At 36.2% G+C, this 16225-nt stretch overlaps 1 protein-coding gene across 3 annotated transcripts; it reads left to right on the top strand.

Annotated features, from left to right (window-relative positions):
* Positions 1 to 395: 395 nt before the first annotated feature.
* On the top strand, positions 396 to 15357 carry LOC109029683 (uncharacterized). Of its 3 annotated transcripts, none has more exons than XM_019040263.2 (3): positions 396 to 1818; positions 5469 to 5549; positions 6638 to 15357. In XM_019040263.2, the coding sequence occupies exons 1-2, from the start codon at positions 742 to 744 to the stop codon at positions 5538 to 5540; spliced, it is 1149 nt and encodes a 382-aa protein (XP_018895808.1). In that variant the 5' UTR covers positions 396 to 741; the 3' UTR covers positions 5541 to 5549; positions 6638 to 15357. The 3 variants fall into 3 exon arrangements, with proteins under 3 accessions (XP_018895808.1, XP_018895807.1, XP_018895809.1); XM_019040264.2 differs by having other exon boundaries at positions 420 to 1369; positions 1601 to 1818; positions 5469 to 15357; XM_019040262.2 differs by having other exon boundaries at positions 5469 to 15357.
* Positions 15358 to 16225: the final 868 nt, after the last annotated feature.

Here is a 16225-nt window from a genome sequence, read left to right as displayed (position 1 = left end):
ATCGTGCGTTTTAAGTCACATTTTCCAACTTCAAAAATTCGAAATGACGGACGTGGCTAAAAATGTTATCTCGGCTCCTGTTCGATGGATTTTTGTGAAACTCGGTGTCAGGGTATTATACGCGAAATCGCATCGATTTTTTACGAGGAATCCGAATCTGAGCTTCGATTTTGAGTATTACGCGTTTTAAATCAAAATCGTTTCTCCACGTTTCATTCGTAACTCCACTCAATCGATACATCGATAGCAGCGGAGCCACGCGAAAGATCATTGAAAGAATCGATTCTTCGATCCTATCGATCTTTGGGTATCGGAGAACTGATCATTTGGAAGATCGATCCGTACTCTAATCGATCCAAGAGAATCGCCATCACTAAACTGTAGTTTTCGTGCACAGCTCGCAACACTGGCAACACTGTATATTCGTGATAACGTTTTGAAACGTTCATACTCCTCCCTCCTCCATTCCTCTGTCCCACTTTTCCCCTGCGAAGACGGCCATCTTGGCTTTCATTCGCTGAAAAGTTTGCTTGTTCCATGTACCTTGCTCCCCAAACTTTGAGTTTAATAGCTTTAATTCCCAACATTCTCGGGTGTTAGTGATTGTGTTCGATTCTCTACCGTACACAGTTTGACGTTTTCATTTAATTGTTATCAATCAAGCTGTGTGCGACTTGAAAAATCTAGTTCGTGTGACTTGTTCTACATACGTTGTTATTCGTGTTCGAGCCCACTTCTGCAATGGCGAAAGTTTCTCTGAAATCTGACGAGGATTCCGCCGTTGAATGCTCAAAATCGACAAGCGAATCCGATCAATCCCCACGTGAAGATCTTTATCGGGAAAACAATCTGAATTTACTAAATTTCACTGGAAGTGAATCGGATTTTTCAGAGGATGATGGGCTGTCCTTCCCAGCCAGCTCTCCGCGCAACATGGTGCAATCGTCCTCAAATCGATCGGCAAGAAGCAAAAGTCTTAGAATCGCCGCCAGGAAAGGCAGAAAACGGTCTATTGAAGACGATGAAAGTATTCTTGAGGAGGAGCTGTCCAGAGCTTCCCACAAGCATCAGTCGAAGAATGCTATCAATGCCCGCATCAACCGTATCAAGAAGAAAAAGTACATGCAATCTTTGGAAGAAAGTCTAGACGCTTACAAGAATGAGTGCAAAAGATGGCAAGCTGAATATCGTCAAAAGTCAAGTGAAGTGCAAGTGCTACAGAAAGAAGTTGAATATCTGAAAGCTGTCCTGAGGAACGAATCCAAACTGGGTGCCATTGTCAAAAATCTCAAGTCCTGTGGTACGCCAGTGCAACCCCCAATGGATGTTGATTTCACCAACGAACATCTTTTTCCATTAGAATTAAAAGGTACTAATTTTAACCAACAAAATGTTAACTCCCTTAGCTATATCCCCCGAGTTCAGAAGACCAGAGCCGAGACTTACTCTGACTTAAGGATTGACTCTAATACAATGGACGAAATTCTAAACGATCAATTTAATCCCTCTAATTCCAGTTCAGGTTTCTCTGATGATGAAAGTATGACCTTCAAAACTGTTTTTCCATCAGCTAGTGATCTTTTCAATTTTGATTTACCAGAAAGCTTCGAAGAATCAAGTCTATTCAGTCTACCCACCATCGAAGTTGAAGACTCTGCCACAGTGGATCCTGACTCCTCGTCAAGGCTTGATGATATTGGAATATGCCTGCATGTTTCAACCGTATCAGGAATCTCAATGGAATTTTGTTCCCATTGTGCGAAGTACACATGTCCTGAACTATTGGACGCAAGTTTGCGGAGCAGTGCTGGTGAAACAGTGAGTCACTAATTTTGTTATCTTCTTATTAAGTGTGAACAGTTGTTCTTCGAGTCTGTAAATTTCAATGCTCTGACAGAAAGAGTACATAGCTTAGGCTGCAACTTATTATATCTGAAATTGGGAAGAACTGAGCTGAAGAACCCTGTACTTTCTCTCACCCCAAGATCTCATCATCCAGATGGGAGGCTAATTTCTTGTTACTTACTTAAGTACACTACTTTTTCATTTTGGATCTGTAGATTCAAGTATTACCTATTTTTCAAATTTTGACTAGTCCTCAGTCCCCGAGATTGGCAGGTGAGCATCCTAGAGGTTCTCAGCTTTTTCAATTCCCAGAGCTTGCTCATTGCGTAATGAAATGAAAGTCAGGTCAATACATGCAGTTAGATGGCACTACGTATGAGGGTCGTTGAAAACCTAGGTGTACCTCTGTCCTAGTATTCAATGAGTGAGCTCTGATCATTTTGTTGGATCAAATTTTGTTAAAACTATTTGTACATTATTAATCACTATTAGCTTTAATTTATTATTTATTTCTCCTCATTCCTTACATTTGGACTTGAACCCCAAAACTGAAGTGAAAACAATCTGGACTAATAGAACTGGGTACCTGATGCAAAGAAGTTTGAATTTCGAAGGGCAATCTGTGTATGTACTTTTTCTTCACTGTGTAATCAGAAGCATTGATTATTTAGGAGGTTTGTGATCATGCCTTTACAACACAAGAATTGTTTAACCCTCCTACTCTAAAGATTTTAACTGAAAATCCTCTCGGAGTCCCCTCTATAAAAGCTGCTGCAGTCAACAGTTTTGAATACTAACTAACTCATTTAAACTCTTCTTTTTTTCAAGAAAAAAATTCCATACATTTTAGTCTTCTACTTGACCTATTTGGGGACTTGCTTTTCAACACATACTTTAACAATGACCTATCAGTTTAAGTAATTTTTTGCTGTGAGAAAAGTTCAATGTAGTTTCTATCAAAATGGCTTAAAACTTGCCTGTAGCGGAAATTTCGTCAGTTCCTTTCTGCTTAGCCAAGTCTGTAGATCTCATCACATTTTTTAAGCTTGAATTGTCTTGATTTTCAGGTTATTGCATTTTTTATTAAATATTTCTGTCAGACTTTTTACAGCTATGACGTGATCAGCCTGTTTTTCTCCAACCTCCAATAGAAACTGGTGCACCATCATTCAACAGTCTGTAGAGGATGCGTTCTGATGTTACCTTGTGCCATTGTCGCTTCAGCTGTTTCCCTTCCTTTCCTACAAAACTATTTCAATTAATACTTCAGTCTCCTCCTTTCATTTAAAACTTATCAATTCTGAGGTCTCTATTCAAAGGTTTTATCATGTTGCTCGCACCTTAATTTATTTTCTACTATTAAGATTAATTTTTTTTTAGCATGCAAAATCCGTTGAGTCGTATGAATGCTCCTCACTTTTAACAGTTTCACGTTCAATTTTCTGAGCTTTGAACCTTGGACAAATGATACGTCATGCTATTATATGCCTTTAATAGTGATCTGGCTCAATGGCTTTTTTAGACACCCGTAAATGGTTCAGGGTTGCACAGTGTGCTGGGTCAAGCACTCAGTTATAGTCTTTTGCCCTCAAGTTCAGTTCGATATCGAAAAAGAGTCTCTTGGTTTTGAAGTCTCATCATGAACCTGAAAATTTTACATATTTCAAGAACTAGTTGTCACAAGCTGCTGGAAAATTTAAATTGAATTTCAAAGTTTTGATAATATCATTTAAATCTGAGAAAGTTTGAAACTTCTCGAGCTTCTGAGTTTATGCAAGATCATCATCTTAAGGCACCTTCAGCCACGGAAATAGTGGAAACAACTCAAAACTAAAAATTATAAATCAAGAGAAGACTATGACCAGCCAGACTTTTACCAAATAGTCCAAACTTAACTTGGTGCTGCCAGCATATTCTGCACTCCTGTGTCATTTTTAGGTGAGGTTCAGCACTTAATTATTTTTGTGGTTGGCTATGGAAATGTTGTATGTAGATGCCATGGACTAAGAAATAAAGTTTTTCTTGGTAGGCTAATTGATTGATTAGACCAATTTTAAGTAAGATTTGCTCGGTCAATAATGCGTCCAAAGCCTTCTGCATTAATTTTTAGTATGACCTCTGTAATTTTAGGTTAATTTTAAGCTTAATTTAAACAGTGAAGCATTTTGGCAGCATTTTCCCTCCTCTATTGGTGGTGAAATTCCCAAACCAAGGATCTCGTTGGCTACGTTATATAATTTCATTTTTCAACTGGGAACCATTCAGCATCATTCTTTGAAGTTTTCACAGAACTTTCTCCGCACAGAGAAGAAAAATCACAGTTGTAAAGGATTGTAACAAGTAGTTTTACATTGCAAAAATAAAGTACCTATGTTAGCAAGTCTACAACTTTGCAAACGGAGTCACATCGTGTAGGAATTTCACCATTGATATGTTATTTTAATGGTAGTTTTCTCTTTTAAAATAGATGGGTTTTACTCACTGATTCTATCGTTAGGTGACTCCTTAAAAATTATGCCTATCTTGACTTTTAGGAGTGTTTTCTTTAAATTAAGCTCTGTGAAAATTCTTTTACACATACTTTCTTATTTTCTCTTCTACAACAAGAAGTTTATACCTATATTGGGAAACTTATTGTAAGTGCACGTTATAACTGAGTATGAATTTGATGCAATTAATCCTAGATATATTTGACTGATTCACTGTGGCTGTTCACAATTATGTAGATACCTCTAAAATTTGCACAGGATAAAGAAGTTGAAAGCCTTCATGAATTCAGTATAAAACCAACTATCCTTGACTTATGGTGAATCCAGTTTCCCAAATCAGAATTCATATGCATGCCAAAATGCTCCATGAGTTAAGTTAATGAGTGTTGAGATTGGGATAGTTTGCTCTAAACAGGATAAAGTCTTTGTCAGTATTTACAAAAAGCAATTAGAATAATTTTGTTCTTATTGCTCGGAAGACAACAAAACAATGTCACCACTCAACATGCCATGGCTGACATGGTTCATTTATGTCTAAACACATTGACAACAGAGGTGCTGCATAGCATTTAAGTAATCGTACAACATGTCCCCTGGCAGTTGCTAGTATCTGGGACTCTCTAAATTGAATCCCTGCTCTTTGTCAATCAGAGCCAGAAATTACTTGATCTCTCAAATTATTACATCAATGTTGCATCATGTGGAGTTTGATCAATCATTTGTCACTAGTGCCTAGCGTATTCCAAAATCAAAAATACTAGCAGGCATTGTCGTCAATGTGTCTATAGACTATGAAAGAGCTATATTTTATAACTTGGTTCAATACTAAACAAATCAGTGTCAGTTTATCACCATGGAAGTGGATAACATAAACTTTTTGAAAGGAAGTGCTCAAATTGTTACCAGGTTTGTCGAAGGTTATAGCTGTTAGTGATCATTTATTTAATTCAATAACATTCCAGGAGGTATACTTTTCTTATCTGAATGGATAAAGACATTTTTTAAAGTGCTCTTTCAAGCAATCCTTTGCAGTTCTCCCCTCCAATTTGATCTGATAATAATTTGAGTGCTATCCTTATAATGTGTGTTTTGTCATATCTTTCCGGTAGTACTGAATTTTCTTTTATTTTCCAGCTGTCAGGAATCATGTCTCCACTTTTTCCTGAAGAAATCCTATTATTGCGATTCTATTCTGCAATTCTTTAATTTTTAATGGTTAGTATTATTGGATTTCTTTAATCGGCTTTTCATACGTATCCGTAAATCCTCTCCCTCCTTGCTTTTTTCCATGCGAGTCATCCAGATTAAATATTTCAGAAAAGAGTCTTGAAAAAGATTTTTCTATTAATCTAGTTACTTAAAGCTCAGTTTTTGGCTCCTACTCCAGTTAAAAATTATCCCTGGGGTATTTTAGCATTACATCAACACCAAGTTAAATTTTGTGCTCAGTATTTCAAAATTATATTTTTTGCCAAAGCACAGGAATGTCTTAACTTGATTTTCATTGAAATTGTGATGATCATCCAATGTGAGCAGAACGCATTGAATCAATCGAGAAGCTGAAAGAACGAGAAAACGTAGAACAAATAATTTCAAATCGTTCAGTCCAAATTATTTTTTACCTTCGCAACTCCTTACTTCCATATCCTAGTGATGGCCAGAGTTACCTCAAGTTACCTCATTCCTCTCAAAATATCCAAAAGCCTCCAAGAGTTCGCTCAAGTTCCGTCCATTCATCAGACCGCGTAAACATGTCAGGTCCTTCTGATGGATAAAGAATTTATTTTGTAAACCTGCAAAATGAGGTCATTCACAGTCCCTGAGCACCAGCCCCTTTTCAAAACAATAGTTTTTTTCTTTGGAATGTCATACTTACTCTGATAATAATACAATATGAGGAAATCTGTGACGGAAAAATTTCGCCTTGACATCTCCCAGTAAAAGCGCCAATTTAGAATATTAGCCATCACAGCAGTACTAAAATTGATAATATCCTTCGAAATACTCAAACCGGGAATGAACACTGAAGAACCCGATTCTCTATATTCCAAGAAATCTGGTTCTAATTATGAAGAATTTTGTCAATTTAATTTTCATGGGATTGAAATGTTAAAACAGCTTTATGGAATATCGTACAATGACTCCCTTTCAATAAATGTAGTATGCTATTTGTATCAGAGAGTTGTAGTTCAAAAGAAACATGAACAAAACAAAACAAAACAAACAAAAACAAATGAAGCTAGGTCCATTATTCTCGTACTGTGTCAAATTATTACTATACTGTTCTGCTTCTTCTTTTTTAGCTTCAACCCCAATGAAAATTTTGGCATAATGGCTTGGCAACAATTAAATTATTATATAACTGGTGGGTATTTTCTTTACTTATATTTTAGTTAAGTTTAGTTTTAATGATAAGTCATAATTTACGTGTTGACTTTTGCAGGAAATCAACTATCAGTGTATCACTCTCAATCTGAAAAAGTGCGTCTGTTATTCCTAATTTTCTTTGCCCACCCTGCTGTGATTAGTATTTGGCCAATTGCCTCTTTAATTTGAGGTCATTCTTAAAGTATCTTCAATTGAAAATGTTGGAGATGCTCTCGTTTTAAAGCTTCATCCTAGGAGAATTTTAATTTTCGCTACAAAGAAAAACTCAGAGAAAAGCTTGAAACTTTATAGTTCTCCTTGATCATTTCGAGTATTTCTGGAGTGTGTGCTAACGAAAGTAATGGATGCTTTATCCTCTCTCTTTGTGGGAAGTTTAGTCCGATGCCTTCAAAGTTCAGTGATCGAAATAAAAAAAAATGGATTGATATCACCGACAACACACTCCTAATATTACTGTTGAGTATTTTTTATCTTGGTACTTTTATAGTGGTACTTGATTTCCTGCAATTGAATTTTACACCAATTATAGATGGAAAGATAAGAAAACTATCCAGACAAAGTCTTGCAAGTATTCTTATCTCTTCATCATCAATATTCTTTACCGAGGTCTTATTTCTAAGAGCAACATTATAAATCCTTTGATTTTGTACCTTCTAACCATGTCTCATCTCAAAGTATGTCCTCTTTCTCTCATTCACTGTGTTAGCCTCCTGAAACCCTGTATGACTCGTGGTTGTGCATTGCTTTTTACTAAAGATGGTAACTGACAATTGAGTCGGATTTTATGACTATAATCAATGACTGGTGAAGAACATGGTGACATGCAATAAACCAGGATTGAAAATTTTATATCTTCGTTTTATGCAATGGTATTTCAGTAAATTGTTTTGAAGCTTTTAATAAAGTCATTCTGAGACCGCTAGTTTAATTCACCCGTTATCTTGCCCTCAGTCTTTCCCTTCCTATCGCTTTACGTTTATGGCACAAGGTAAGCATTTATAACTTCAACATTCTTAAGTTTTTTTAAGAGAAAGATGTATCTGCTGAGAGTTTTTCTTTATTCTCAATAAGATAAAAAATGCAGTGAACTCAGACATTTTGGAGAACGACAGTGAAATTCTCGACTCTGTATATCTTTCAAGACATATACCCTATTCACGAGAAAAAGATTAAAAATTTGACCATACTTAGACAAGTGAGTGTGCTTGCCATAGCTAAAGGGGGTTCCTATGGTAGATTCTCTGCATTGGTGAAATACATGATGTATATTGTGATTAAAAATCTCAAATTTTAGCCGTCAGATGAATTTTTATGGAGAAATTGAAATTTCAATCTCAAGATCAATTACTGAGGCATGATCATATCAAAAATTATCTTTTAAAATCATGAAATAAAGTCAAAAGTACTCTTTTTAAAGTAACTAAGGCTGTTGAAATTGTTCAAAGTTGAAACAGTACTTTTGAACTTATTTCCTAGTTTTAAAAGTTGATTTTTAGTCATGCGGCGAAGCTATATAGACTTTAGTTTATAATAACATTCTGAACTACTTAAATTTTGGTTTTTCAAAAATAATAAGATGGCCCAAATCTACCATTTATCAAAGTGGTGGCGAATTGCAGAACGAACAACTGAGGGAAAATTTAGGCATTCAAGGGTATTTAGCATTACCTGTTCTTTGTGATCTAATTTTCGTTGTGGGTAAGAGAGAACAATTTCGGGCCAATTTACTATGTTTATGCACGATTCGTCTCTCTTGTTCTTGTTTCTCAGCTGTCTTTTGATTTCTTGCATTTTCGAGCCAGAAGACTTTCCTGGGAAAACATATTCCCCGGTTTTCCGGATATTTTTAGAGCTCAGCCTTTACTTTTATTTTACGAAATAAACTTTTGCAGCCGTCAGAACTGAGGCTACTGAAAGGTTTAGAAAGAGATGTTTACCACTCTGCAGGACTTAGTTGATTTACTTCGGTTTTAAATTCACCGATTTCCTAAAAACATTTGGGAAATCAATCCTCCTAAATTTTCAAGAGTCCTGTAATTTTGAATACAGCAGTGCTCTGATCTGAAACGTGATAATACCTAATTTGATGGACATTTTAAACTCCTCCCTTCTACAAAATACTGATCATTGTTGTCAATGCATCGCTAAAAGTTCTTTGCCACACAAGCTATGTCGGCGCACAAGTTAGATATTGCCTCTTAGATTCGAATTCCCCTTGTAACTTTTGGTTTTTTCTCATAGGTACATGGTAAAAGATTCTACATTTCAGTCAAGGAAATCAAATGGCATGCGCAATTTATTTTTCTGGATTTGGTCTCCACAAAAATTCCCCTTGAGCGTGTAAAAGATAAAACCATACACAGCTATCAGTATGTTGAGATTGACCAGGATGTGGAATCTTCATAATTTCTGGCAGATGCAGCGAACATGTTTAGTTTATGAAGGCCATTCATCCAGATTTATTGTAGCAGATAGGCCCCTATTCAATTAGCCCTATTATCATATCTGACCTCAAAATACCTGGAGATAAACAGACACAATGTAAGTAAATAAGCTTATAACAGTGCTAAATGGAAGTAGTAGAGTAAGTACTGTCATTTTAAAAAACTGATCGTGAGCAACTTTTTTAAGAGTCTATGATGAATAGCTGTTGATCTGTGGTTCTTTAACAAAAAAAGTTACCTAAAATTCCCTGAAATACGAGCGGTGCAGAGAGACGTTGTGGAAGAAATGTAAACATGATGGTTGCACCTCTTTTGAGAACCAACAGAATAATTGCTCGTCCCATCAACTGTTGTTGCTAAATGCCAATTGATTTTCAATGAAAGAAGAACCTTGAATCTATTGAGGTGATAGGTTGATGTATGTAAATAATCAGGTTACTAGGCAACTGGTGAAAGAAAAAAATTTCCTCATAAATTGCCATCGAAATGCTATTTTTACAAATTAGAAGGACCGGAAGGAGAAAATAAGCTGATGGATTTTAGACAAGGTATGAATTAAAGTACAACGAGATATGTTTCTCTTCAAAAGAACCCTGCACAGAACAGGGGGCTCAGTGGCTCCCAGTAGATTTTGATGAAAATTTAATAGATGGACTTAAAGTTCATCATTAGCACGAAGCCCAAAAATTAGCTCATTCTAACAAGAAGAAGTCGAGATATTCGCGATTAAACCTGGACTATTTTTTATCATATCTTACTATGGCGGAAGACTTACTCCTCTGGTTGATGGGCGTTTTCGATCGGACCTCAGTTAGATACTTATACATTCAGCTAATGCAAAGGCTGTATGCCCTCCTTCTCCATGCATCTGCCGATTCTGTTCTAACAACTCTCTTGAGTCATTTCAGAGGAGAGGTGCAAGAGATAGAGGACTCCGTATCACACTGCCTAAGCAGCCACTTGAAGGAGAGGGGGTGTTTCCCGATAGAAGTCTGAGGTGTTCAAGCGCAAGAAAAGGCAATGAGGAGCGCCCATTTGTCTCCACTGCATAGAAAATGGCTTGTGTTTAATCGCGAACATCTCGGCCTCTACTCGTTCGAACGTGCTAGTTTTTTTTTGCTTTGTGCTGATGATGAACGTAATTTTAATCTATTTAAATTTCATCAAAATCTACCAGGAGCCCTCTGTTCTGTGCGGGGTTCTTTCACAAGGAAACGAATCTCACAACTGTAAGTACGGAAAGCAACTCCAAAACAAGAATTGAATTTTTACCATGAACCTTCCATTTGATCTGTGTGAAATATATACTCGTTAATAGCTTGCTCAGGAGTTGATTCCCACATTCCTTGTTGTGTGAATTATTTTCTGCGCAAGATTGTGGAGAGAAAACATGCAACGGGTTTTTCTAGTACAGACCTTGACTAGTGGCCTATCTCTAAGCAGATATGAGGATGCAGTTAAAAATTAAAGTCAATAGTGTCCTGTGCAAGAGTTAAGCCCTCCATATTACAAAAAAACCGTCCTAAGACCTTCTAAAACTTAGCCCTCTTTAAACGATCATTTGCCTGAAATTTTCTCTTAAGTTCCCATATGGACCACTGCAAATAGTCCCCCCCCCTCAGTAAATACATTATAATGAATATCAAGAAGCAGACATGAGCGGTAACAAGGAACATTATACACTATCAACAACGCTGATTAATAGAAAGCAAACACAATTATTCTAAGGATCGCTCATTAACAATTAGAGGAGGTCCCGGGTGTGCCGTGTGGCAATTCTACGGGTGACCCCAAATAGTATGAAATCAAAGACCACGAAACATGTTTTTCAATTGAAATTCCATCCAGACCATGTCAGACACCTTAAACATTTCCAAAATGATCTCAAAAGCAAGCATTTCTATGTACATCCATTCCGAGTTTGCATGCTCCCTAAAAACCAAAGTGTACTTGAAGTCTGATTGATTACTGGACTAACTTCAGCAGGCTTTACGATAGAGTTGGCTTTGTCTGCTAAACTTTTCTTGAGAGGGAGAAGATAGTATTCTCTGGCCGATTCGACCTGCACTGATGTTTATTTTCGCGAGCAGGGAGTTTGAATTTTTTTATATTCGTGCAAACGACTAATATTAATTTTTCCCTATAAAGTGAAATTTAAAAGTTTTTGATTTGTTCGAAGTGTTCTGCTTGAATTTCTGTCAACTCAACATGTCTTGAGAAAATTTAATTTTTACTCTGTTCAGTGAACCATTACCTCCGCCATGGTCCCCCATATTAGCCTCATCCCTGTGTTACTATTCGAATACATTAAAAAGATATTCACGGTGGATATTTTTTTGCACACCCTGTATGAATGCTGAAGAATCTATCATAATTTTCACCTTACACTCGATAGAATAAAAAAAAGTAACTTTCATGTTATAAAACTGGGCTTTTATCAACTAAAGATGAAGGGTTAGGAAGTATAGGCCTATGTTAGTTGTTTTTCATTAATTTCTGATGCTAAGATTTAACACCAAGCATCTCTCATTTAGACTTTCTTGAAAAAGCCATCGATTTCTTGGATCAGATTTTATGATCATGCTTTCTAGTAGATTTGCAGATTTTACCCAGTAAAAAAAGAAGCCCTGTGGCACTAAAAATATAAGGAAGTCCGAGAGATAAAGAAGGAGTAAGTTTTTTTTTAGCCGGCCACAAAAATATAGCAAGATTGAATCTCTTCAATTCTTTACTCCAACTCATTGAAGAAGGAAAGATGGAATAATGATTTAATAAATAAATAAATGATGAAAAAAATTAATTACATAATTGAATGAAGAATAAACAAACAAAGAGGATATTTTGCATTAGATTAAATGTCAGTTTTTAGACATAGGTGGAGATTTATAATTTTATACGTATATTTTGAGTGAATCTGTGGTCAATGCCAGATTTTGGAAAAAATTAACCGTTCGTTGAAAAAATATGATGAGCTGTGCCAAGTTCATTTTCTCATCCTTGTTTTTTTGATGCTAAGATTTCTGCAAGATTTCCAGACATTAGCATCCTAACGTTACCTCTAAGCACTCCAACTACTGTGTGGGGTGCCGGAAAACAGTTTAAAAACGCAATTCCTGTCTCAGCCTTCAGCCTCGCTCCTTGAAGAATTCCGTGCTTAATGTTAAAAATATCCATGGCTATATTAACACTCATTCAGTTTGCGACTCAAGGTGACTGGTAAGGAAGAGCTGTGCTCATCCCTCTGATGCAGTTTTCTCACCTCGAGTGTCTTTCGAAGGTAGGTATTGTTGAAACTGAATGATTAGAAATAAGGGGCTCGAATGACAAGGCGCACAAGTACAATTTTTCATTAAAATGAGATATCAATGATATCAGCTAAAACTAGTTGAAAAATTAGTCCTGTAACAAATTCATCACTAAAATCCAATTTTTAAGCATCTACAAGTGAGATTGAACATCCCCTCTGGCGCCTAAAGCCCCTTGTAATTCTGAAAGCAAACATGCATTTCTTGAAATGCACATATGCACCCAATCCTTCAGGTCCCTCAGATACTAGACAAGAAAGGCTCCTCTGTGGTTTCGGAGACATGGTAGGATCTGAGGAAGGGAAAGAGACTCTGCCATTGCCCAATTCCTTAGCCTTCTTTACCATACGCCAGAGTTTAGCTCAAGTGTGCCAGGCCTTTTAAAGTAAGATTGGAACCCAGATCATTTATCTCTATTTGCGTGCATTATTCTTAACCTCATCTCCTGTTAATTTTTGTTTCTGCTCTTATTGTGTGAGTTGAACGCAAACTATTCAATATGCAGACTAATTTTATTCAAATCGCTTCATCACATTGCAACAAGTAGGTATTGAAAATAGTGACTGTGGAGAGAAGTCTCTAACACAGTGTAAGACTGTTGAAACTGCAAAAAGGGTACCCTCCGACTACGTTAAGGGCATCAATCACTATACCTCTATCAAGTAATCAATGTTTATATGTTCTCAGTACTATTAAGGCGGATGAAGACCTCTCAGAAGGACTCCTGAGGCCTATTCTGTTGAGATCAGAATATGACAGAGCACCCAAAAAGCAGGTATCATTGGAGTTCGAACCTGTATGTTCCAGGCAATTAGTCAAGTCAGGCATTTTGACAAACGCTTCGGCAATATTATCAAATAATCTTACTTGGATTCTAGTTCGTTTGCTATTTAAAGACAAAATAATTTTTAAGGAGTAATTCACGGTACACATATGCAACTTAAAATTGCGTTTGTAATGATCTCTAGCCCTGGGACCATCATTTATCTGAAGATTTACTGCCCGTCATAAAATACAGAATTGTTCAAATGCTGACAGTTGAAACACATCTGAGACATTAAAGCAGAATGTACACAAAAAGTTCGTAAATTTGATGAATTCTTACTTTGAAAACGTTCGAAATATAGAGGCCTTTGTGAAAAAAACATGCTAAACTTTGTAAATTTTCAAAATTTGACTATATGCCAGGCACGTAATAAAATGCCTCATTTGACTATTTGCTTGCAACATATATTTGACTTTTTTAAAAAGATACTAACTTACGTTCCTTATTCATGGTCATTGTACTGTTGTCCTTTGTTCATCTCTTCTAGTAATGAACTAAAATTGTAATTTTGTACTATAATTACCATAAAAGTTTGTCTCATCTAATGTCGATGCCAAGTACCTACTTTTTTAGGGTAAAATGTACTGCTTAGTGCGATTCAAAGCACTTCCAAGTGAAAATCAGAAGGCCTCCAACTTGGAGTGTAATCCAGTTCATTAAATTTCTTTCCTTTTATTCTGTTTTTTCCCTTAATATGTAGGTACTTGCTTCTTCAGCTGCTGGTGCTTTTTGGTTACTATTTTTATATTTAAAAACCTAGGCGGTAAGTGGTTGGTAGAGTCCACGCCAAATAAGTTTCTGCACTTTTAGACTGCGATAGAAGATCCACCAGCTTTACTCCTGCATCCAGCATTTACTTTCCATGCTAAACTAATGTAAGACGATCCTCTGTCGCAGTCTGGAAGTACATAAACTTCTTTGGCGTGGGCTCTAAAGTCAAGTGGACAGCTCGAATCTCTGTTAAATTATTGGACCACGAGTATTGGCTCTTACAGTGAATAACCTGAGATCATTGTGTGGCAGGGAATAAATTCACAATTGCCTCCGTCATTTCAACTCTTCAGCTATCTCCTTTACTTAGATCACCTACCTAAGTAATGGACGGTCATCCGCATGGTCAATGATGGTCCACGCTACATTTTTTGTGGCGCTTCTTTCATCCGACTGTTTTGAATGACCCGTCTTCAACCTTTGATGTCAAACACATTTGATTTAATTCATCTTGACCGTTACCAATTCGTTTCAAAAGAAATGATTCAAGCAAAAAATTAAATAATGATGCGCACAGTACCCTGGTATACCAAGGCATCAGATCTACTTTTTCATTTTGGTTTTGAATCTTTCGGGGTGTACCCTAGCAACTCTGTTACTCAAGTCTTAACTCGCCCTCATATTTCATTGTTTTCACTATTAAATTTAATACTAATTGTAAGTATAATCATAATTTTTTCTTTGTTATTAATGCATATGGTGTATTGATTTAAGTTGAGAGTATGGTCTAGCACCTTTTGCTTTGATAATTCTGTTGTAAGTGCATTTATATTAATCCAAATATTTTGAATAAATAAATAGCATTTATTTTTTGATGTCAGGCACTTTCAAAACAGGAGTTTCTCGGGTAGGTCTTTTGGAGTTAAGCAGAAAGGAACCAAGCCACATCAGCTATTGCCTTTAATTGGCAATTAATCCTTTACATGAAAATGGTTGTGCGGATTTTTCTGCAAATTTCAATGAATTTTCTGCATAGTACAACGCAAATTCCTTAAGATCATTGAAGAAATCCGCACAAACATTCTCTTATAAAAGATTAAATCGCTCAGTTATATTTGGCATTAGTTGATGTGGCTTGGTTCCTCTCTGCTAAGCGCAGTACATTTAATACACAGAAATTGAAAACCCTGAAAAACATTATTAACTTATTACCTTAAAAAAACATTATTAATTTGTAGTTAGAACCATATGGGATACAATAATCGCTTCATTATTAATTGAATTAGTATTTTTATAAAGGGTGGAAGTCCATTTTTTTTATATTTTTGAACTCTACAGTTGTCCTCACCATAATATCTGAGAAAGCAGCCGCAGTCCACTACTTGGAACACAAGTGACAGGCGCACAGGAATGCAAAAGTCGCGTAAGAAGAGCGTCAAAAATGTAAAAAAAAAGGAGTTCGAAAGATCGGACTTCTGCCCTTTTTTAAAGTACTTATTCAGTTGTGACATTGCTCTAGACTCTGTCCAACAAGGTACCATACTATTGGCGCCCTATTTTAAATTCCGAGGTTGCCCCCTGTCGCTCACTACCTGGGACGTAGGCGGCAGGGGGCAAGGCCCCCTTCAAAAATATTTTTACTTTTATGGAGAGAGGCCTTGTCCAAAAAGCATGTCAAGCTTTTTTTGGTCTATTGAGCGTTTCCCTTTCCAGCTCCATATTCGACGATTAAAGTATTTTAAAGATTTTTGGACATGCTCTCTTTTTAAAATTATGGGTTTAAGTATGAAAATGATTAGGTTTTCTTGTAATGGAACATCCTGTATGTGGAAATAGAGAAATATTTTGAGTTAATCTATGGCAGTGAAGCCTTGAAAATTTTGTACGTACTATAGAATTTACAAATGAACATTCAGTGCTTTTTTTTTTTTTAAACTTGTTGCTTGTTATTATTTTTGTTACTTTCATTTATGTGTAGGAATGTTTAAATTATCGATCACAGTTGGGTTTGTAATTTTCATATGTACTTAGTTTTTCTCTTTAATCATAATATTTTTCTTGCAATTATTATCATTTGTACCTAAAACGAGATGAATGTATCTGAATGCATAATGCCTTAAGCGTTGCGCCTAGTTGTATTTTTATGAAAGAAGAAATTTCATTAATTCTCAAGATACAAATTTTTATTTTTCTCTGTCAGCAAGTAAATGCCCACAG

Source organism: Bemisia tabaci, chromosome 7, assembly GCF_918797505.1.
Source record: "Bemisia tabaci chromosome 7, PGI_BMITA_v3".
Classification (NCBI taxonomy): Eukaryota; Metazoa; Arthropoda; class Insecta; order Hemiptera; family Aleyrodidae; genus Bemisia; species Bemisia tabaci.
The sequence above is the reverse complement of the archived record's forward strand: the minus strand, read 5'-3'. Positions and strand labels throughout refer to the sequence as shown.

What these genes read in the sequence shown, in the direction of transcription:
- LOC109029683 (XM_019040263.2), top strand. Translation starts at nt 742, where the DNA reads ATGGCGAAAGTTTCTCTGAAATCTGACGAGGATTCCGCCGTTGAATGC. An exon ending in GGAGCAGTGCTGGTGAAACA is followed by an intron (nt 1,819 to 5,468) that starts GTGAGTCACTAA and finishes TTTATTTTCCAG; the next exon opens with CTGTCAGGAATCATGTCTCC.